General features: G+C 49.5%; 1 protein-coding gene across 1 annotated transcript in view; it reads left to right on the top strand.

The window, feature by feature from the left end:
* Positions 1-24,134, top strand: part of LOC138505002 (embryonic protein UVS.2-like) — a 98,261-nt gene that overhangs the window by 21,395 nt on the left and 52,732 nt on the right. Inside the window, exon 2 of the mRNA XM_069625361.1 lies at positions 19,955-20,177. Coding sequence (XP_069481462.1) covers positions 19,955-20,177 — 223 coding nt within the window. The remainder of the gene's footprint in view (positions 1-19,954; positions 20,178-24,134) is intronic.

Below are 24,134 nucleotides of genomic sequence, written 5' to 3'. Positions count from 1 at the left end.
TTTCATGCATGTCATGTTGGGTGTTTTCCCATTCAATTGCAACCATTGTGTGTGACGGACATGGGTTCATTAGCTTCATTAACATTGGGGGTGTAACATGTGATTTCCTTTTCCATGTGGGTGAATGGGTTACTTGGTAGGGCTTTTTGGCTGTGGAGGCTGCCCCTGGTGGCTGGGAGGTGGGGGTGGTGGGAGACATGAGTGGGGGCCTGGTGGAGGGTGACCCTGGATGCTGGGGGGTGGGGGTGCAGGGGGACATGAGTGGGGGCCTGGTGGAGGCTGCCCCTGCACTGCTGGGGGGTGGGGGTGGTGGGAGACATGAGTGGGGGCCTGGTGGAGTGTGACCCTGGTGGCTGGGGGGTGGGGGTGGTGGGAGACATGAGTGGGGGCCTGGTGGAGGCTGCCCCTGCACTGCTGGGGGGTGGGTGTGCTGGGAGACATGAGTGGGGGCCTGGTGGAGGGTGACCCTGGTGGCTGGGGGGTGGTGGGAGACATGAGTGGGGGCCTGGTGGGGGCTGCCCCTGCACTGCTGGGGGGTGGGGGTAGTGGGAGACATTAGTGGGGGCCTGGTGGAGGGTGACTCTGGTGGCTGGGGGGTGGGGGTGGTGGGAGACATGAGTGGGGGCCTGATGGGGGCTGCCCATGGTGGCAGGGGGGTGGGGGTGGTGGGAGACATGAGTGGGGGCCTGGTGGGGGCTGCCCATGGTGGCAGGGGGGTGGGGTGGTGGGAGACATGAGTGGGGGCCTGGTGGAGGCTGCCCCTGGATGCTGGGGGGTGGGGGTGCAGGGGGACATGAGTGGGGGCCTGCTGGAGGCTGCCCCTGGTGGCTGGGGGGTGGGGGTGATGGGAGACATGAGTGGGGGCCTGGTGGAGGCTGCCCCTGCACTGCTTGGGGTGGGGGTGGTGGGAGACATGAGTGGGGGCCTGGTTGAGGCTGCCCCTGCACTGCTGGGGGGTGGGGGTGGTGGGAGACATGAGTGGGGGCCTGGTGGAGGCTGCCCCTGCACTGCTGGGGGGTGGGGGTGGTGGGAGACATGAGTGGGGGCCTGGTGGAGGCTGCCCCTGCACTGCTGGGGGGTGGGGGTGGTGGGAGACATGAGTGGGGGCCTGGTGGAGGCTGCCCCTGCACTGCTGGGGGGTGGGGGTGGTGGGAGACATGAGTCGGGGCCTGGTGGAGGGTGACCCTGGTGGCTGGGGGGTGGGGGTGGTGGGAGACATGAGTGGGGGCCTGGTGGAGGCTGCCCCTGCACTGCTGGGGGGTGGGGGTGGTGGGAGACATGAGTGGGGGCCTGGTGGAGGGTGACCCTGGATGCTGGGGGGTGGGGGTGCAGGGGGACATGAGTGGGGGCCTGCTGGAGGCTGCCCCTGCACTGCTGGGGGGTGGGGGTGGTGGGAGACATGAGTGGGGGCCTGGTGGAGGGTGACCCTGGTGGCTGGGGGGTGGGGGTGGTGGGAGACATGAGTGGGGGCCTGGTGGAGGCTGCCCCTGCACTGCTGGGGGGTGGGGGGGTGGTGGGAGACATGAGTGGGGGCCTGGTGGAGGGTGACCCTGGGGGGTGGTGGGAGACATGAGTAGGGGCCTGGTGGGGGCTGCCCCTGCACTGCTGGGGGGTGGGGGTGGTGGGAGACATTAGTGGGGGCCTGGTGGAGGGTGACCCTGGTGGCTGGGGGGTGGGGGTGGTGGGAGACATGAGTGGGGGCCTGATGGGGGCTGCCCATGGTGGCAGGGGGGTGGGCTGGTGAGAGACATGAGTGGGGGCCTGGTGGGGGCTGCCCATGGTGGCAGGGGGGTGGGGGTGGTGGGAGACATGAGTGGAGGCCTGGTGGAGGCTGCCCCTGGATGCTGGGGGGTGGGGGTGCAGGCGGACATGAGTGGGGGCCTGCTGGAGGCTGCCCCTGGTGGCTGGGGGGTGGGGGTGGTGGGAGACATGAGTGGGGGCCTGGTGGAGGCTGCCCCTGCACTGCTGGGGGGTGGGGGTGGTGGGAGACATGAGTGGGGGCCTGGTGGAGGCTGCCCCTGCACTGCTGGGGGGTGGGGGTGGTGGGAGACATGAGTGGGGGCCTGGTGGATTCTGCCCCTGCACTGCTGGGGGGTGGGGTGGTGGGAGACATGAGTGGGGGCCTGGTGGAGGCTGCCCCTGCACTGCTGGGGGGTGGGGGGGTGGGAGACATGAGTGGGGGCCTGCTGGAGGCTGCCCCTGCACTGCTGGGGGGTGGGGGTGGTGGGAGACATGAGTGGGGGCCTGGTGGAGGCTGCCCCTGCACTGCTGGGGGGTGGGGGTGGTGGGAGACATGAGTGGGGGCCTGGTGGAGGGTGACCCTGGATGCTGGGGGGTGGGGGTGCAGGGGGACATGAGTGGGGGCCTGCTGGAGGCTGCCCCTGCACTGCTGGGGGGTGGGGGTGGTGGGAGACATGAGTGGGGGCCTGGTGGAGGGTGACCCTGGTGGCTGGGGGGTGGGGGTGGTGGGAGACATGAGTGGGGGCCTGGTTGAGGCTGCCCCTGCACTGCTGGGGGGTGGGGGTGGTGGGAGACATGAGTGGGGGCCTGGTGGAGGGTGACCCTGGGGGGTGGTGGGAGACATGAGTGGGGGCCTGGTGGGGGCTGCCCCTGCACTGCTGGGGGGTGGGGGTGGTGGGAGACATTAGTGGGGGCCTGGTGGAGGGTGACCCTGGTGGCTGGGGGGTGGGGGTGGTGGGAGACATGAGTGGGGGCCTGATGGGGGCTGCCCATGGTGGCAGGGGGGTGGGCTGGTTAGAGACATGAGTGGGGGCCTGGTGGGGTCTGCCCATGGTGGCAGGGGGGTGGGGGTGGTGGGAGACATGAGTGGGGGCCTGGTGGAGGCTGCCCCTGGATGCTGGGGGGTGGGGGTGCAGGGGGACATGAGTGGGGGCCTGCTGGAGGCTGCCCCTGGTGGCTGGGGGGTGGGGGTGGTGGGAGACATGAGTGGGGGCCTGGTGGAGGCTGCCCCTGCACTGCTGGGGGGTGGGGGTGGTGGGAGACATGAGTGGGGGCCTGGTGGAGGCTGCCCCTGCACTGCTGGGGGGTGGGGGTGGTGGGAGACATGAGTGGGGGCCTGGTGGATTCTGCCCCTGCACTGCTGGGGGGTGGGGGTGGTGGGAGACATGAGTGGGGGCCTGGTGGAGGCTGCCCCTGCACTGCTGGGGGGTGGGGGGGTGGGAGACATGAGTGGGGGCCTGCTGGAGGCTGCCCCTGCACTGCTGGGGGGTGGGGGTGGTGGGAGACATGAGTGGGGGCCTGGTGGAGGCTGCCCCTGCACTGCTGGGGGGTGGGGGTGGTGGGAGACATGAGTGGGGGCCTGGTGGAGGGTGACCCTGGTGGCTGGGGGGTGGGGGTGGTGGGAGACATGAGTGGGGGCCTGGTGGAGGCTGCCCCTGCACTGCTGGGGGGTGGGGGTGGTGGGAGACATGAGTGGGGGCCTGGTGGAGGGTGACCCTGGTGGCTGGGGGGTGGGGGTGGTAGGAGACATGAGTGGGGGCCTGGTGGAGGCTGCCCATGGTGGCAGGGGGGTGGGGGTGGTGGGAGACATGGGTGGGGGCCTGGTGGGGGCTGCCCCTGGTGGCTGGGGGGTGGGGGTGGTGGGAGACATGCATTGTTGATCAGTAGTGCAAGGTGACATGTGGGTTGGCTGGGGGGCATGCCCATGGTGGATGGGCTACCTGCGGGACATGAGCATGGGTGCAGGGTAGTCCCCCGTGGTGTGGGCTGCCTGCAGGGTCCGTGGAGGTTGTGGAGCGTACACCTGGGAGGGCCCACACGGCCAATTCACGTGTGGTACTCCCCAGAACCCCTGAAAATCACATACCCTGCTGTAATCGTGTGTGGAACTTCCCGCGCACCCCTGAAATACACATACCTTGCTGAAATCGCGTGTGGGAATTCCCGCGCACCCCTGAAATACACGTACCCTGCTCGCACTGGGCCAATCGCGTGTGGAACTTCCCGCGCACCCCTGAAATACACGTACCCTGCTCGCACTGGGCCAATCGCGTGTGGAACTTCCCGCGCACCCCTGAAATACACGTACCCTGCTCGCACTGGGCCAATCGCGTGTGGAACTTCCCGCGCACCCCTGAAATACACGTACCCTGCTCGCACTGGGCCAATCGCGTGTGGAACTTCCTGCGCACCCCTGAAATACACGTACCCTGATGAAATCGCGTGTGGAACTTCCCGCGCACCCCTGAAATACACATACCTTGCTGAAATCGCGTGTGGAACTTCCCGCGCACCCCTGAAATACACGTACCCGGACAAATCGCGTGTGAGACTTCCCGCGCACCCCGGTATGCACGCACACGTATTATTTTGTCAGGGTGTCCGTGTTTGTGGGTACCCCTTGTAAGAGGATTCAATTCAGCACTACAGCCAAGTCAACGCCTAATCTAGAATACTGAATGAAAACCCTTATTGATATATCTTTATGTCTAGTTCATGCGTTCTGGATGACTACCCCTATATAACACCCCTCCCTTGGAATCCCCCTGACCCCACTGAGCCAAGAAGTAGTTCTGTTTTGCAAGTTTAAAGGTTTATTTGATAACTTAAACAATATATATTATATCACGCTTTATAATAAATTAATAATTGGATATCACACTTAATCTGGTATGATAAAGATTAACAACGGAGAATCTGGCACTAGCACACTTCTTGATAATCACTAAGGAGTTGATATGAAATGGATAAGATAGCAACAATACTTTTATGGTTTCAAATGGATGCAATGTGGAATGAAATGCAGTACAGAAAATACTCAATATGATTTCAACAAAACAATGTAATCACTTTCTTGGACAATTCACCCCCCCCCCTTATGCAATGCAAGGAAATGGAAGGAAGGCACACAGTTCTCAGATATGCAATCAAATGTGATTCAGTTCACCCCAGCAGCTTAGACTACAGAAGTTGAAAACACAGGCCCAAATGCTTTTAAATGTGCTGGAAATGAAGAGAAAAATATACTAAAATGCTTTTAATTCCCTCTAGGAGGTTCAGGGTGAGTGAAATCAAGTTAATATTAGTCCAGGCTCACTTTAGCAAGGACCTAGGAGTAACTAGCAGGTTAAACGAATTTTTGGCAACTGAAAGGCAAGCAGCAGCAGATTTTTACACGTGAAGAAATTTGCAAATCGCGGTAAAATGTCAAATCGCGGCTAAATTTGCGAATGCGCCGAGCGCGATTACAGAGGAACTACAAGGACTATCACTATCGTTTTGGGGTCCTAAGACAGCCTAGGATCTCAGCTTCCAGATGAAAGTTACTGCAAGTCTCTAAGACAAACGGTGGCGGAGATATGAGCGATTTTGTGAAGGTCGTTTTTCAGATTTGAAATTTTAAAGTTAAAAAAGACAAGTGCAGCTTGCAACTAGAAAATGACAAGTGACAGCTTTACAAATGACAGGTGACAGTTAGGAGGCAGTTCTACTTAGATTAAAATAGCTTGGATTATATTATTTTAACTAAGAGATTGGTTCTGCACAGTTTTCTAGGTACTCACACTATATTCTTGAGTTAAATGGGCCTCGCCATGGATCTGGTCAGGTTTTAAACTGGACTCTGGTCTCTGCACTTCACAGTGATCTGGGTCAGCTCTCTCTGGTTCTGGATATTTGATAGATTTGAAGTCTCTATGTCTGCTCTCTGAAGGTTGATGGAGGTAAAGTATGGATTTTCCGGCAGAGTTTCCAGCTGCAAATGGATTTGGAGGTCCCTATCTGTCCTGTCTGTCTGCGCTTTTATGTGTTTTCAAAATGGGTGTGTGTGAGCAGCATCACTAGCCAGCCCCTCTCCACTTATCATTGGCCAAGCTTTCATTTCTCCCCTGATTGGGGGAGCTAAGTTGTGTCAGAGTGATGTCATTTTACAGCCTGCAGAAAGTCCACTCCTCCTGTCAACTTACACACAAATCTAGATTTGAACCAAATACATATTTGCAGAGGTACATATTGTTTTAAAATTACACGCACCCATCACATATCACAGGAGGTATACCCTGTCCAAACTCTGCTCTTCCTGGGAGCTTGCATTCAGAAATGGCAATATTTTGCACTTTTTAACTGGTTTGCAATACCGGACATTACCCCAAATTTACACACATGTGCGCAAGGAGTATGGACATTAGTTGATGAAGTGTCAGATTTTTCACATGCACACATTTTGAGTAATATCCTCTTTTCCGCTAAAACCCCCCTGAACATGCCACCGGTTCTAAAAACCTCTTAAAATGTGGGCAGAAAAATCACAAGAATTATGGTGTCATTTAAATAATTTTCACAAGTCCGTACTACGAGTTATTCATCTTTTTAGAGTTATGTTCTGGCCCCAAAGGGGTGTGGTTTTCCCCCAGCACAAGGTTGAATTTCTGGTTTTTCCAGTTCTGCCAAGCCAGCTTGCTCTCACAGGCAGTGCTCCTCCCCTTTGCTTCAGGAGGAAGCTACTTTTACGACATCTGCAATAAACCATCTGCCTGAGTCAGGAGAGGGCTTTGTTCAGAGCTCCTGTATTCTGTGGGGCTCCCCTTAATTCAATTATCAGAGAGATGGCATATCCTTAGTGTGGCCAGCAAAAGGCAGATAGGCCTGGGAACACAGCTGTGACTCAAGTTTCACTCCTGATGGGGGGTAGTTGCCAGGCAGAATTCAGTTCCTTAAGCCAGGTTTCAGATAAAATGTCACTTTTTGTTACCCAGTTTAAGTCAAGACAATGTTTACATATGCAGCTAAAATGCTGATTCTAAGTTTAAAACTATGACATTTAAACAATTGCAACCTATGTGACACTCAAAGTAGGTCACTCAGTCAATTTAAACACTTAGATTTTTAGTGTCTTTCAGTCCAAATTTACTTAAACTGCTGAAATCCACAGCTCAGCCAGTCTTGTTATAAACCTTCAAGTCACTTCAGAATATAACTTTACATTGGATCCACCTCTTAAAATGTCTTTCTTTGGCATGTTTTGGGTTCATTTATTCAGTTTTCTACAAAAAAGTAAAATCTGGTGTTGTTTTAAAACGCCGGCTTTTGGATAGTGGTGAGTACTGGTACTGCACCCCTTTTTGGGATTTAAGAAAATGAATTCCCAACAGTTATGGGTTTGCTTTTGGCAATCAGCATTGCCATTCCCAATGGTTTCAGACTACTGGGTGGGTAGTCCAATGGGGGTTTTAGGCAGTGTCCTTCTGTGCCCATAACATCGGCAAAAATGGGTGGCAGCCTATTCTTCATGCATTTCCCTGTGCATTTTCTGGGAAGCTCTGGCCATCATGATGTTTTCATGTCAGTACTGCACAGTTTTGAGGTAGGGCTCGGATGCATGGGTAAATACATCCCACAAGCCCCCCTCTTGCGATGGCCATTCTATTTCACGAATGGGTCTCACAAGACCTGGGATGTTTCCTCATCTTCTTCCAATAGATGGCACAGTTCAGCATCTTTTCCTCCATCCGGTCGGATCGATCGGTTCTCCTCGCCGGTCCTGATGGGAATATTGGGCGGTACACTGGGCCCCCTTGCGTCATCCTCCCAGTCTCCGGATCATCCTCCTTGTCCCGTCTCCAGGTTTTCTTTCTCCTAGGACGACAAAGGAAGAGCGGCAATACCTATTCATGGACATTTTCACCACTGTTGAGATAGTGGGGCAGCATATGCATTTCATCATAACGAAACATTACATTCTTATTTTGAAAAAAAAACAGTATAACTACGAGACAGTTTCATGCAAATCACAATATTTTAGAGACTAGATGTGGTATTCAAATGGTGACATTCTGGTTGCAGATGAAGGGGTAGATCTGATGGCCATTAGGACCAGAGGTAATCGGATATCCCAACTTGGCCCAGAATCTGCCACAAACTTCTTTAATATGCTCACAATTGTCCGGTTATATCTCTCTACTGCCCCAGAAGAAGCTGGTCTATAAGCAATATGCAACTTCCTTCTGACCCCCAGTATCTCCCACATCTTTGTCATTACTTCACTGGTGAAGTGGCTACCCCTGTCTGACTCAATCCTTTGAGGTAGACCAAAACGGGAAAAGATGTGGTTAATCATCAGGGCAGCTGCGGTTTCTGCCTTGCAATTTGTGGCTGGGAGACATTCCACCCACTTGGTAAACAAGCATGTGACGGTCAACATGTACTTATTCCCCCTAGACAAGCGAATCACAGGGCCTACAAAGTCAATTTGTAAATCTGACCATGGCAGTGTCATCCCCCGCTTTTGGAGAGGCGCACGGTGCGTGAGGGATGATGGCTGAAATTGTGCACACACAAGACACCCCTTCAAGTATTGGTCGAGTTCCTGCCCCATGTGTGGCCAGTATGCAACCTCTCTTAAGATTTCCAGTGTTGTGTGAAACCCCCTATGACCGGCGGTGGCCGCATCATGGGCGTGACTTAACATCAGGCTTCGGAATGAGGTAGGAACCACCCACTGGTCATGGCCAGCTTTGGATTTCCTTACCAGCAAACCGTCTTGGATCCGGAACATTTTTGGACATTTCATCAACACTCTTAGGTCCTCTTTCCCAATGTAATCGGTATCCGTCAGGGGAAAGTTCTCAGGGTCCTCAAGGTGTTGGTAAAACTTACCAATAACTGGATCCCCCTTCTGAGCTGTAATCAAATCAGCATCAGGGGTCTCCTTACTCCATTGTGCAATTGAAAGATCGTTGTGAGCATTTGTCTGGGACCTAGTGATAGCAGTGACCTGGATTTCCCCCAACAGGGACTCAATCTCAATTAGATCCCCTTGGATGGCCCCGGTTTTGGCCAGCTGATCAGCTAAGTCGTTTCCAGTTTTGTCTGGTCCCTCTACTTTGGAATGACCCTTGATCTCTTTCCAATAGATGGTCATCTCATTCGAGGTGACCAGATTATCAATGTTTTCGATCAACTTCCCATGTTTCAAGGGTTTGTTGTTAGCACATAACATGCCTCTGGTTTTCCAATTAACCAGGTGCTCCACGAACCCGTTCCATACATAATCCGAATCTGTGATTATGACCAGTTCGTGGAGTTGATGCTGGACAGCAGTGAGGATGGCCTGATGCACAGCCATCAATTCTGCCACCTGACTACTTCGGGGACCAATTTTGTATCCAGCGGAGGGTTCTGGGGACTCATTCACCCATGCATTCCCTACGCCAGCCACCAGTTCTTTCTCCCCGTTGTTGTCAACATGGTAAGAGCATCCATCCACATACACAGTGGGCATTCCCTCACACTTGTCTTCTTCAAAGACTTTGTGGGGGGAATTAAGGTATGCCTCCATGTTGTCCTTTATTTTTAGACTTTCGTCCTCGAGACAGTTTTCTCTGGCACAATCATGCAAGTCAGCCAGACCTTGCGCGAGGGGACTCTTCTTGTTTTGGCCATATCTGACCTCCACAGGAAAGCCTTGCATTGACAGAATCCAGGAAGTAATTCTGGAATTACTCACATTTCCGGCCCGGATTCTATCACTTTGGAGATATTGCAGAGGCTGGTGTGGAGTCTCCACTATGATGTGTTCCCCCTGGATAAACGGGCGGTAATTCTCCAATGCCCACACCGTTGCCAGGAGTGCCTTCTCACAATCGTTGAATTTTTCCTCCACAGAGGATAAAGTTTTGCTCGCATAGGAGATTACTTTATTGACCTTGTCATGCTTTTGGTATAATACTGCCGTCAAGCACGTATTAGAGAACCCCGTCTCCAGGAAGAACTCCTTGTTTCTGACAGGGTAAGCTAGGCAAGGCGCTTGTGAGAGGCTTCTTTTGAGTTGTTTTACTGCCTCGGCTTGTTCTGGACCCCATTCCCACTTGACCCCCCCCTTCAAGAGATGAATCAGGGGTCTGGTGATCTCTGCGTAGCCCTCAATGAACTTTCTGCTGTAATTAGTCAGTCCAAGGAGGCTCCTTAGTTCCCGCAGAGTTGTGGGGTCTTTCAGTTTTTGGAGGGCTTCCACTTTCTTTTCCTGGGGACAGAGACCCTGAGGAGTAATCTCATGCCCCAAGAAATTAACACGGGTTCTACACCACTGTGCTTTCTGAAAGGAAAGTTTTGCTCCGGCGGCCCTCAACTGGGTCAGAACATAACGGATCTCCGCTATGTGTTCCTCCACAGATGAACTTTTGATGAGGACATCATCTACATAAGCCAGGTTACCCCTCGCACCCAGGTCGGGCATGGCCTTATGTAGGAAAATATTGAACTCATTACCGGAGTTAAGGTATCCGAAGGGAGTCCGGGTCCATGTGTACTGCCGGCCCCCAAAGGTAAAAGCCAGTTTGTATTGGTCCTCCCTACTGACAGGCACGGTCCAGTATCCATTGGTCAGGTCTATTGCAGTGAATACCTGTGACCCCTGGATCTGGACCAGCCCTTGGTCAATGTAGGGCAGAGGCCATCGGGAAGTATGGACCCGTTTGTTGAGCTCCCTGAGGTCGGCGCAGAGTCTCCACTGGCCGTTTGGCTTCAATATTCCCAGCACCGGATTATTGAAGGTGCTGTGGACTGGACGGATTATTCCCCGGGACTCAAGGTTCTTAATTATTTCAGTAAGGGACTCCATTGATGCGAGAGGCAAGCGATATTGCTTCACAAACACAGGAGTCATGCCAGGGTCCGTGGGGATTGTTGTTGTGTGGATGTCAGTGCGACCACAGTCATATGAGTCTACCGCAAAGAGATCTTGGAAATCCAAGAAAACTTGTTTCAACTTTTGCTTCTGTTCCAGAGTCACACAGGCGTCAGCTAGGTTGACTCTCTCTTCCACCATCTGCCTGAAGCCTGTAAAGACTTCTGGTTTGGCTATTTCAGCGGCCTCCTCCAGCTGGGTGGAGAAGTCCCTGGTCAGAGTGCTGATTTGGACTGGAGGCTTCAGGTGGGAAAGGCAGCCCTCATGGACCTGGAAAATCACCTCATCCCTCCTGAAGTCACAAGTCACATCTTCCTTACCATAGGGGCAGGAAGTGTACACCAGGAAGTTCCCCCCATGCCGGGTAAAAATCCTGTCTGGTGTTGTATTGTCCTCACTGTCACTGTCAAAACAATCCTTGGGGATTGGTCCTAACAGTTCATTTACTAAGTCGATGGAAAAATGTCGGTCATCAACCGCCATTCCAATAATGGTGCCTGCGGCTACTCTTTAAGTCGCTGTTATCCACCTCTATTAGAATGGTGTCATGTTCTATGTTGACTAATGGAGTTGGGTTTACCCCCAACCCTTGCTGTTGGAGAGAAGCGTTTAGATGTATGTAAGCATCAGGGTTTTTCAACTCTTGTCCCCTTTTAACTTTCACTTCCAGGGAGAATTGTCGGGTCCTTTCTGGGATGGTGACTTCCTCTTTAACCTGAATTTCAACTGCATAAGGTAGCAATTGAGCTGACCTAAATGCTTTTTCTGGATCATCAAAGCCCATGGGATTATCCGCTAATCGAGACCAAGCTCTGAAGTTTATTAGGTCCAAACTAATGGCAAAGCGATTGAGAATGTCACTGCCTAAGTAAAAGGCGGCAGGGACATCTCGCACGACCCAACAATTATGGACTATGCTCTTGTTGCCAATGGAGATTTTGAGCATACACCTGCTTGGCAGGAGATGTTTGGAATTGGGTGCTTCCAGGTCCATTTCCCATTTGTCTATCAGTTTGAATGTGGAAATGGCTGGATCTTTTGGGAGTTGGCGAAACATGGCTTCGCTGATGAAGCTCTTACCGTTGTTCACACACACTCGAGCGAGAACAGAGTCCTTCCCATCATTTAACTGAACAGGGATGAACAACTGCTCTCCAATTTGCTGAATATCAGCCAGGCTCTGAGCTGATTTCACATCTTTCTGGACTATAGGAGTGGGAGTTTCTGATTGTGGATTAGTATAGAATCTCAGAGTGTTTCCTTCCAGCGTGGAGTACCACTTTAGACTGGAAGGAAGGTTGATTTTCAGAAATAGAGAGGACCCTCCATCACCAGTCTTTTGTCCTACTGCTATTACTGTCACGTCTGGAATTTGGCTATTCTGGAAGTGGAATTCTACTTGGTCAGATTTTTGTTCAACCATGTGGCAGGTGCCGTTTAAACTAACATGGTTGACACTCTGTTTTAATTTTATTGGTCGGCTAGTCTGGGTCCAGAGGACCTTGTTTACACAATCTATTAGGGGTGACAACCTTCTCAGGAGGTCATTCCCTAGTAAACAAGGGGTGCCCTCTGGGGTCACTATTATGACCGGGTGTTTCAACTTGTGTCGCCCAATTTTAATGTCCAAGTCTGTCGTCCCCTCTACAGGAACTTCCTTCCCGTCAAAGTTCTGGAGTTGTCCAGGAAGTGAGGTGAGAGGAATTTGGTAATTCCCTCCCCTTCCTGCATTCAGTTCATCAAAGGCCCTTCTGGACAGAAGGGTAGCTTGAGATCCCGTGTCCACCAGCGCTGAAATTGTACCCTGCCCCTGTACTTGTACCGGGGCATAGTATCTTCCCTCCTTCTCCTCAAGGGGGCACAGATAATGCACATTTTTGGACAACTGGTGGGCTAACTTTCTGGTTTTGGACATCGCTAGCGAAGAGATTTGGGCAGAATTCTGTGGAGAGCCTTGGGAATCTGAAAGAAAAAGTTGGCAACTGGAGATCAGAGCCATTGTGGGTTCCCCTGGCTCCGGTTCCGGGCCGCCCCCCCCCCCGCTTTTTGGAGGCAGTCACCAGGATGGGTTTGAACCAGGGGATTTTCTTGCTGTTGGTTCTGGGATGAGATGGTGGGCGGCGGTAGCTCAGTCTCCACATCTCCCCAGTCTGGATTTGCATCCCTAGGGACCCATTTTTCTTTGGGAGGAGTTCCCCCCTCTCTGAAGGGGAAGATCCTTTTCCCAGGGTCCTCTGAGGATCCCTCTCCCTCAAATTGGAAGACCTGTACCTCCTCCTCAAACTGAGTCTGTTTGGGTCTTTTGTTTCTCCTACCCCCCCTCTGCTCCTTAGGAGGCAGACTTTCAGGGGCAAGAGATTTTGTTTCCGGTTCCTGGGTTTCCAGGGGCTGTTTACAAGTGAGGAAGGAAGCTTCCTCCAAGGCTTTACACCCCCCTTCCCTTTGTGCCTCCTCCCTGGGAACCGGTGAGTTATCGGGGTGCTGCCCCCGTCATTGTTCTGGGGCACCAGGTCCAGAGTTGGGTGCGTTCTGCGCCGGCATGCCGATCTGAGGGTTCTGCTGAGCCCTCAGTATGTGACCCAGATCCCGCGCCATGTTTTGAACCTGGCGCTCTAACTGGGAAACCCGCTCAGGCTGATACGGGGCCCTGTTTTCTCCCCTGGGCTGATCCCGGGAAGGGTAGCTGTCCCTCCTCTGGTAATACCCCGGGTTGGGAAGATTTGGGTACCCCTCCACCCTTGGCCTCCCCTCTCCCGGATTAGGTTGTCTGGGCTCAGGGAATTGGGGAAAGAAGGATGGATGATTTTGGGGTTGGAAATTGGGTGGATACCTGGGGAAAAAGTTCTGCCCAGGATTTGGAGAATTTCTGCCCTCCTGTGGGAAGTTGGGAGGGAAGTTCCCTGGGTTAGGTGCTTGGCTGGATCCCCCCCCTTGGGCTGGAGGAGTCCACACATAACCCAGGATGGGTCGATTTCCCTTGTAACGGGGACTTAGATAATCAGGAGAGCGAGGGACCCCATTTGTGGGGCTGCCTCACTGGCTCCCTGTCTGTGACTGACCCAAGGGCCTCCTGGGCCTAGCATTATTAAGTGCAGTTAGGTTTTTAGGACCCCCCATCTCCAAATCCAAAGCGGGGGTGACCTTTACCTCTGCCACCTTGGCAGCAGCAGGGGTGCTGTTGGCTTTGGGGTTTTTCTGGGCATTACTTTTGCTATCTACCGGTTTCTGCACCTCATAGATCCGGGTAGCCTGTTCAATGACCCAGTCTAAAGATCTTTTCTCGTGAAAATCCCTCACGAGCTGGGTCATTATATATTTGGGCAAGGCATGAAAAAATGTATTGATGAATTCTCTACTGTCTGTGCGCACCCTTCTGGTGGTCTGCGCAAAAGCACGTTTCAGTTCTTGCACAAATTCTTGTGGGGCCTGATCCTCCCCACATTGCAAATTGTAGGCTGCCTTGCGAGCCTCTTGAGGATTTCTATGAATGGAAAAATATTTCAAGATGGCCGCCTTATAGGTGGACCATCTTAAATGATTTTGGTCCTCCAGCCCCGCAAAGAAACTGGAGTATTCCGGGGAGAAGGTCCACTTTACATATTGAATACAGCTTTGGCTGTCCTTCAAATGGAAAGTCTCCATCATTTGCTCAAACAACTCTAAGTGCTCCCAAACAGAATACTTAGCGTTCTTATGGTAAGGCGTGATGACGCTCCTGATCGCCTTAATCTGCTTTAAGGGGTCCTTAAGCAAGGCCCTTTTTGCCTTATTGGCCTTTTTGGTTCGGGTAACCCTGGTCCATCCATCCTCTGACTCAGAGGCACTGCTCCCAGAGGTTCCCGTCAGATCTTCCAGGTTTTCCCGGATTCTGCGAGCCTGGGAATGGCTGGCAGAATGTGAGGACCTGGTCTCCTGTTTCCTGTGGTGCTCAGAGGAGTCCTCAGATCCCTCCTTGCTGCCAGGATTTGCTGGGTACCCCCCCCCCACTGACCTAACTGGGCAGAGGTTTTCAGGATGCCCTTAAGGGGCCTACTCTCCTGGGGTTCCCCACTGAACTGTACTGTACTTGGGTGCCCATACCCGGATGCCCACCCCTCCATTCCTGAGTGGTACTGGCCTATGAGCCCCATACTTTTAGCTGGATAGTAATCTGCCATCCCTGTGGCCCTGTGCTCATGTGCGCCAGGGGACATGGGGGTGGCAGAGTCCAGGGACTGAGAGAGATAAAGGCCTCTGGTACTAGGGCTCCTGGGGTTATGCTCAGGAGTTTCTCTTTCCCAGCGAACCTCATCTCTATCCGCCCCTGCTCCCTGTTGCAATGCAAGAGCCTGCGCCTTCAGTTCCTCAGTTAAGGCCTTACTAGACTCTATCAGTCTCTCCTGCATCGCTACCTGTTGTTGGAGCCTATCATTGTGCTGGCAGAGAGCCTCATTCTCTCTCTGCGTTTCCTGATTGGTCCTGGAGCACTGGGCCAGTCTTTGCTGCAGGAGGTTTACCTCCTGAGTCCCATCCCTACTGGCCTGCTCCTTTCTTGCCAGAGCATCTTCCACCCTGCTGGTGTGCTCTACCAAGTTCTGGTTTTCTTTTTGGAGGTCACCCAGCCCCTGGAGGGCCAGGTGATTTTCTTCAATTTCCTTTTTTAAGTGGCAGACTTCCTGGCCTAAAGTGTCTCTTTCCTGACTGAGATCCTGCATCTGTGCTGCCAGGTCGTCCCTCTGTCGTTGAAAGGCACCAGCTTTTTGGCGCTCCTCATCAAACTCGGCCTGGGTATCCAGGTCTTTCAGAATCAGTTTATTTCTCTCCTCTTTCTCTCTATCTAACTGGCTTTGCAGGGTGACTACCTGCTCCGCGCATGCCCGGTTGAAATTGATCTGTTGCTCCAACTTTTTCTGGTTCTGCAGTAAGGAGTCCAAACTGTCTTGGTGCTCCTTCTGCAGGGCCAGAAATCTGGTATCCTGGTCTGTCTTTTCCTGTTGTAGGATGCCCATATCCTCTTTTATTTTAATGATATATTGCCTACTATCATTTTCTGACTCCTGGCTCCTGAGCAGCCTCTGCTCAGAAGAGTCCAGCTCAGATTGGGCCTTCTGTAATGCCAGCAGTTGCCTACTCGCCAGATCTTGGCCTTCAGCACATTTGTCCTGCATGGCTCCCATATGTAAATATAAATATGCCGCTACCCTGGCAATCTTATTGTGTTCATCTTTGGCTTTAGGAGCCATATATAGTTCACTCAGGGCCACATGTAATGGACCCTGATCTCTCCATAGGTCTGACCCAGTTTCAGTGACCTGTCGCGTGATGGCCTGCAACCAGGCATCCTGGCCCTGTTCAGTCCATTCACCTCTCACAAATAGTTCATGTAAGAGGTGCTCTCTGGCTATTTTCATGTCTACTAAGGTCGTCATTCTAGAGATTGGTCTCTGTCCTGACTTACAGAAATTAGTATTTTATTTTTGCAAAACAGACCTTTTTCTTAGAGTGTTCCTATGAGGAGTGCTTTACAGCGTAACACAGCGTGGTGATCCGACCGGATATGTGTATCTGGTCAGCTGGCACGCTGTATTAATCTGCACAAATGGTAGATCTAACCCAAACGTCCGGCACGAGCCCCCAATTTGTAAGAGGATTCAATTCAGCACTACAGCCAAGTCAACGCCTAGTCTAGAATACTGAATGAAAACCCTTATTGATATATCTTTATGTCCAGTTCATGCGTTCTGGATGACTACCCCTATATAACACCCCTCCCTTGGAATCCCCCTGACCCCACTGAGCCAAGAAGTAGTTCTGTTTTGCAAGTTTAAAGGTTTATTTGATAACTTAAACAATATATATTATATCACGCTTTATAATAAATTAATAATTGGATATCACACTTAATCTGGTATGATAAAGATTAACAACGGAGAATCTGGCACTAGCACACTTCTTGATAATCACTAAGGAGTTGATATGAAATGGATAAGATAGCAACAATACTTTTATGGTTTCAAATGGATGCAATGTGGAATGAAATGCAGTACAGAAAATACTCAATATGATTTCAACAAAACAATGTAATCACTTTCTTGGACAATTCAGCCCCCCCCCTTATGCAATGCAAGGAAATGGAAGGAAGGCACACAGTTCTCAGATATGCAATCAAATGTGATTCAGTTCACCCCAGCAGCTTAGACTACAGAAGTTGAAAACACAGGCCCAAATGCTTTTAAATGTGCTGGAAATGAAGAGAAAAATATACTAAAATGCTTTTAATTCCCTCTAGGAGGTTCAGGGTGAGTGAAATCAAGTTAATATTAGTCCAGGCTCACTTTAGCAAGGACCTAGGAGTAACTAGCAGGTTAAACGAATTTTTGGCAACTGAAAGGCAAGCAGCAGCAGATTTTTACACGTGAAGAAATTTGCAAATCGCGGTAAAATGTCAAATCGCGGCTAAATTTGCGAATGCGCCGAGCGCGATTACAGAGGAACTACAAGGACTATCACTATCGTTTTGGGGTCCTAAGACAGCCTAGGATCTCAGCTTCCAGATGAAAGTTACTGCAAGTCTCTAAGACAAACGGTGGCGGAGATATGAGCGATTTTGTGAAGGTCGTTTTTCAGATTTGAAATTTTAAAGTTAAAAAAGACAAGTGCAGCTTGCAACTAGAAAATGACAAGTGACAGCTTTACAAATGACAGGTGACAGTTAGGAGGCAGTTCTACTTAGATTAAAATAGCTTGGATTATATTATTTTAACTAAGAGATTGGTTCTGCACAGTTTTCTAGGTACTCACACTATATTCTTGAGTTAAATGGGCCTCGCCATGGATCTGGTCAGGTTTTAAACTGGACTCTGGTCTCTGCACTTCACAGTGATCTGGGTCAGCTCTCTCTGGTTCTGGATATTTGATAGATTTGAAGTCTCTATGTCTGCTCTCTGAAGGTTGATGGAGGTAAAGTATGGATTTTCCGACAGAGCTTCCAGCTGCAAATGGATTTGGAGGTCCCTATCTGTCCTGTCTGTCTGCTTTTATGTGTTTTCAAAATGGGTGTGTGTGAGCAGCATCACTAGCCAGCCCCTCTCCACTTATCATTGGCCAAGCTTTCATTTCTCCCCTGATTGGGGGAGCTAAGTTGTGTCAGAGTGATGTCACTTTACAGCCTGCAGAAAGTCCACTCCTCCTGTCAACTTACACACAAATCTAGATTTGAACCAAATACATATTTGCAGAGGTACATATTGTTTTAAAATTACACGCACCCATCACATATCACAGGAGGTATACCCTGTCCAAACTCTGCTCTTCCTGGGAGCTTGCATTCAGAAATGGCAATATTTTGCACTTTTTAACTGGTTTGCAATACCGGACATTACCCCAAATTTACACACATGTGGGCAAGGAGTATGGACATTAGTTGATGAAGTGTCAGATTTTTCACATGCACACATTTTGAGTAATATCCTCTTTTCCGCTAAAACCCCCCTGAACATGCCACCGGTTCTAAAAACCTCTTAAAATGTGGGCAGAAAAATCACAAGAATTATGGTGTCATTTAAATAATTTTCACAAGTCCGTACTACGAGTTATTCATCTTTTTAGAGTTATGTTCTGGCCCCAAAGGGGTGTGGTTTTCCCCCAGCACAAGGTTGAATTTCTGGTTTTTCCAGTTCTGCCAAGCCAGCTTGCTCTCACAGGCAGTGCTCCTCCCCTTTGCTTCAGGAGGAAGCTACTTTTACGACATCTGCAATAAACCATCTGCCTGAGTCAGGAGAGGGCTTTGTTCAGAGCTCCTGTATTCTGTGGGGCTCCCCTTAATTCAATTATTAGAGAGATGGCATATCCTTAGTGTGGCCAGCAAAAGGCAGATAGGCCTGGGAACACAGCTGTGACTCAAGTTTCACTCCTGATGGGGGGTAGTTGCCAGGCAGAATTCAGTTCCTTAAGCCAGGTTTCAGATAAAATGTCACTTTTTGTTACCCAGTTTAAGTCAAGACAATGTTTACATATGCAGCTAAAATGCTGATTCTAAGTTTAAAACTATGACATTTAAACAATTGCAACCTATGTGACACTCAAAGTAGGTCACTCAGTCAATTTAAACACTTAGATTTTTAGTGTCTTTCAGTCCAAATTTACTTAAACTGCTGAAATCCACAGCTCAGCCAGTCTTGTTATAAACCTTCAAGTCACTTCAGAATATAACTTTACATTGGATCCACCTCTTAAAATGTCTTTCTTTGGCATGTTTTGGGTTCATTTATTCAGTTTTCTACAAAAAAGTAAAATCTGGAGTTGTTTTAAAACGCCGGCTTTTGGATAGTGGTGAGTACTGGTACTGCACCCCTTTTTGGGATTTAAGAAAATGAATTCCCAACAGTTATGGGTTTGCTTTTGGCAATCAGCATTGCCATTCCCAATGGTTTCAGACTACTGGGTGGGTAGTCCAATGGGGGTTTTAGGCAGTGTCCTTCTGTGCCCATAACATCGGCAAAAATGGGTGGCAGCCTATTCTTCATGCATTTCCCTGTGCATTTTCTGGGAAGCTCTGGCCATCATGATGTTTTCATGTCAGTACTGCACAGTTTTGAGGTAGGGCTCGGATGCATGGGTAAATACATCCCACACCCTTTGCACGTCATTTGTCCTGGAGGGCCACAGTATAGGACATTCATCATGGCAGTATATAGGTGCTATTTGTTGGCGCACCTTTTGGCGCACATTTCTTACAGCCGCAGAGACGCTACCGCCTGCTTTCTTGTGGCGGTCGTGTTAGTGCCTGTGCGCTGGTTTGACCGTGCGCTTTTTTGCCCTATTCTATTCCATGAATACGTGTTGTAGGCGAGCGTGTGGGCGTTCCGCGCACTTGTGCCCTGTACTTCCCCCGTGACGCCCACGTTTTGGCAAGTTGTTCCCCATTCCGAGTGTTACGCCCGTGTTCCGCCTACTTTTGTTGCGTGCGCCGCGCTATGTGCGATTTTCGCTGTGGCCTGTGCGATTTTCGCTGTGACCTGGCGCACGCTGTTAGATGGCCTGTGCGCCAACGTGCGCCGCGCACTTTTTTATCGCACATCCGCGGGTTTTCTCGCACACGGCCTTCCATGAATCGATGTGCGCTGCTTTTCGTGCGATTTTCGCACTTGCACTGCGATTTTCGCTATTCCACTGCGATTCGCACGTTTTTGCCCACTTGCGCCGCGCTAATTATTCCATGAATCGGCCTCTGAATTTCGTGAAGTGTGCCGAAGCAAGGTTATGTAAATTCTAAGTCTTACATTTCAGATGTTTGAGTTCACTGAGATGCAACTTGTTATTTGCCTCTTACAGGTACTCTTAGATTTCAGTGTTGGTGTCCTGTCCACCTTAACGTGTATCTCCGAGTCCATCAAAGTGTATGATGGGAGCAGCACATTTTCACCCGTTTTATTGGACATGACCTGTGCCTCTGGACAGCTCCCCTCAGTGGTGTCTTCTGGGAATTCAATGCTGGTGCAGTTCAACAACAGAGGGCCAATCCTTCCCCTCGGCTTCAGTCCTCGCTACAGCACAGGTACGTCTGAACCCTCTTCGGTGCCACCCATGCCATTCCACCCATGGAGCTTCACAGTGTTAATGTTTATCTTTTAGGATTGTACTTTCTATATCTCATACCCCATGATTCCTCAGCAGAGAAGTACTATGCATAATTATTGAAAATACCTAAGAGTATTGCTTTCACTTTTAAGCTTTTGTTTCTATTTAACCCATATTTGCTACCTGTTGTTTTAGGCATAGATATTTAACCCATATTTGCTGCCTGTTGTTTTAGGCATAGATTTAGTAAAGACCATGACATTGAGAAAACATTTAAATTCTGTACAACGTGGAGAAGGATGAGAGAAAACATTCTAAAACATTGAATAACAAGCACTGAAATTGAAAACTAAGTGATAGTCCCTGAGATTGATTGGTGAGGGCAGGATACATTATTGCCACCTGCCAGTGAAAACTACTAGGATTAACTGTTAAGAGTGAGAAGGAGACCTTGCCACCTCTCAGTGAAGGTGTTTGGGTAAAGTGGGTGTGGTCGCACTATCTCCTCTTTTGTGTGAAAATCTCTGGGATTGAATGAAAAGAGTAAGAAGTATTTATTTCATAATTCATGGCAGCCTGCAATATCTGTATACAAACCTACAAATAATGTTCTTGTTACAGGCTAGTTGTGACATCACAACTGACCTGAAATAAGAAAATGACATCACAATTGCTCTGTAATCAATTATCACGCTTCGTTTTGATGTCACCATGCCTCCTTCTTGAGCCAGCAGAGAGAATGCCAGCACATATATGAAGCACATTATTAAAGCCTTGAAAAGCTTTTTCACATTCCTTGCTGAATGAGCAATTTTCTGTGACACATGTCAGCCAGTAATTGACAAAGAACTGTTTATGGTAGAATGTTTAATTTAAGGACTGTTGTAGTTTTACTCATGTGAACAAGAAACTTCATGTTATTACTTAATTTAAAGCACAAAATTAACATTTTGTCACTTCCTTTATTAAACTGCTTGAACTATTTTTCTGCAGCACATTAGGAGCTGCATTTTTGCTTTTTTAAATCCAAACAGATTCTATATTGATTATATCAACAAATAGAAAATCTCTTACATTATATTAAGCAAGAGACAAGGTGTTAAATGGAATGACAGTGTGTGGTCATGTATTATAAGAAATAGAATATCTCCCAACATACATATGAAGGATATTGCAAGACGCCTTGGAGTTCTGTGACCTTTAATGTATGGTAGGGGTAGATCATTCCATATTTTTTTCTTCAGTGACAAAAGTGTACTGCAGATTGCCTCAGAACTCACCAATACAAATTACAAAAGTAATCCAAAAAGGAGTGTACACCAAGCAAGTAGTAACATAATTTATTCTGGGCCCAGGCACAGCTGGGAAAGCAAAATTCACACAGAATGCAGAACAGAACTGCATGAACGGTGCTGTCAAAGATACGCCCCTAAGAAAAGAGCTTGTATAATCATACAAACTAATTAGCATCAAACCACATTGAAACATTTGGTTAGTCCTTCATGTGAGGCTAGTTGGTAGAGCTACGTCATTCCCCTATAGTGGGACATACATTATCCTGAAATGATTGGGTCCTGCAAACCTTGCCACACCACCCTCGACCACTTCTGTGACGTCAAAACCGCTAATTCCCACATCTTAGTAGCAAACATTGAGACATTTGAGATGACCAGCGGATCTTCATTCATCTGCTGCCTGTCATTTCCATCCATTTCTCATGGGAATACAATTGATCATGACACTGGAGGAGCTGTGAGCCATTGACAAGTTACCATTTCAATGTTGCATTTTAGGAACTCTTCAAACCTCTTTGCAGATACACATGTGCAAAGGGGCAATTTGAAACTGCCATGGGACATTTTAAAACCATCAGCAAACCAGTTTCATAAATAATATGCCAAATTATAAAATGGTAGTGCATTTGCTGCCTTTCTGCAGCACCCATGAGCTTCGCTTCTTGAAGTTGAAATGATCAAAGGCTTTTAATTTCTTACCCTATGATCCTGGTAATGTATAATTTGCAATGTGTTGCCAGCCTCTCAGGCTACTAAACAAGTTATTATAATGTGAATTTGTTTCTAGTGAAAAGCATGCTCTGAGGCTTATTTAAAGCATTTTCCAGACTAGTACATAGAACCGTGTGGCTATCAATGAAGCCCTCTCCCATCTTAGTGGGCTAATCCCACAGCTGATATGTTTGTGACTTTATACCACACTAAACTTGCATTTTTACCACATTATTCTGCCATTGTATTGATCCATCAATAACTAACTCTTTTCCTTCTCCCAGTCCCCACTCTGCTGCTTTCTTTTTAGGGATCCATATTCTTTTTAGTCTACTCATGTCACCTCCATCTTCTTCCTAGTCTTCCAATGATCCCTCTATCAGTACACGCCCCTACCCATCCTTTTTGATTGATTGATATTTTATTTCTATCGCGCTCGTACACAAGTGTTTCAGATCGCGACAAGGCAAGGGAGGGGAACAGGGGAGAACAAACAGCAATCTTACTAGGCCCAGTGACATTGAGAACGTGCAAGTGCATGAGAGAAGGGGGAGAGGAAAAGTGCATGGAAGGGGGGAGAGGTGGAAAGTGCGAAGCAGCGGAGAAACAGATGAATAACAATAAATAAATAATAAAGGTGACAAACAGTGGTAATGCAGCCAGCAATTTGCAAGTGGTAGGTTTAAGGCAGCAGACAGGGTAGGTCCGATAAGTGCAGGAAGAAAAAGGGGGGCTGTATAGGTACAGATACAGACCCCAGTGCAAGGGGTGGCCCGGAGGCAGTGCGGGAGATTGACGGGATGAGCAGGTGCCTGGGCCCAAAAGACAGAGGGTGGAAAGGTGCACAGTGCCAAGAGAGAACAGATCAGCAGAGGAGAGGGGGAGCGAAGGCAGAAGAAAAAAGGAGGGTCTTGAGGTGCTTCCGGAACCGGAGATGGTTCTCCTCAAGTTTTAGAGTGGCAGGGAGGCTGTTCCAGAGGGAGGCCCCAGCCGAAGACAGAGATCTACCCCCGGCTCGTTTCTTAGAAAAATGACTGACCCTGAGTGAGTTGGAGGTAGAGGAGCGAAGAGCTCGAGAGGGGAGGTATTTGCCACATGAAATCCAATAGGCATCATAATTCTCTATATCTCCTGGTGGTATTGTAACCCAGTCAACTTCATCATACATTTTACACCCTTAGTTTGTTATTGGGCTTATTTTTATCATTTACCCTGTCAACATTCAGGGGCAACATAAATTGTCCTGTCCCTTTGTTACAGAGTCTCAAAATAGTTTTTCCAATGCAGAAGGTGACAAGCAAGAGGACCAATGTGAGGACAGTAACTTGAAATACTTCTGAGAGCCAAGCAGGCACCCATGCTAAAAGGGTGTCCAGCCAATTGTTCGATTGCACTCCATTAGCTTTGTTTGTCATCTTCTCATGGAGTATCTGTATTTCATTGATGGCTGCACCCAATGTTCCATTTGATGCCTCTCCATCGAACCTTATGGCACAACAGCTGCTCCCTATCTTGGCACAAACTCCTCCCTCTATGGAAGTGAGAAGGTCCAACATGTACCTATTCTAGAGTGTCAACAAATGTAGTGCCCTCAGCTCTTCCTTTACTGTGTTTAGGCCATTTGCTGTTGAATTGGCCAGACTGGTGTAACTCGTACCTCGTGAGTTGTAGCCACTTGGCATTAGCTGCAGTTTGCACACCTGGAAGCAGTAAAGAAATGAAAAAAGTGGCTTCCTTGAAAAATAGTTGAAACTCAGCAGGAATTGCTGCTAGATTTTCTATACTTTTCTCAGATCAATAGGTATTTGCTCTCCTTTTTCTGTTTAGCACTCCTTGCATTGTTTGCTCCTTGATTTGCTGCACCACTTTTTCTGTTTGCAGTACCCTTTGGGTGCACTACAACAATCCTGACCTCCTGGCAATAGCAA

The sequence above is a fragment of the Ambystoma mexicanum genome, chromosome 11, assembly GCF_040938575.1.
Source record: "Ambystoma mexicanum isolate Mex_15411 chromosome 11, UKY_AmexF1_1, whole genome shotgun sequence".
Taxonomy (NCBI): domain Eukaryota; kingdom Metazoa; phylum Chordata; class Amphibia; order Caudata; family Ambystomatidae; genus Ambystoma; species Ambystoma mexicanum.
Note: the sequence above shows the minus strand (reverse complement) of the source record. Positions and strands in the feature narration are given on the sequence as shown.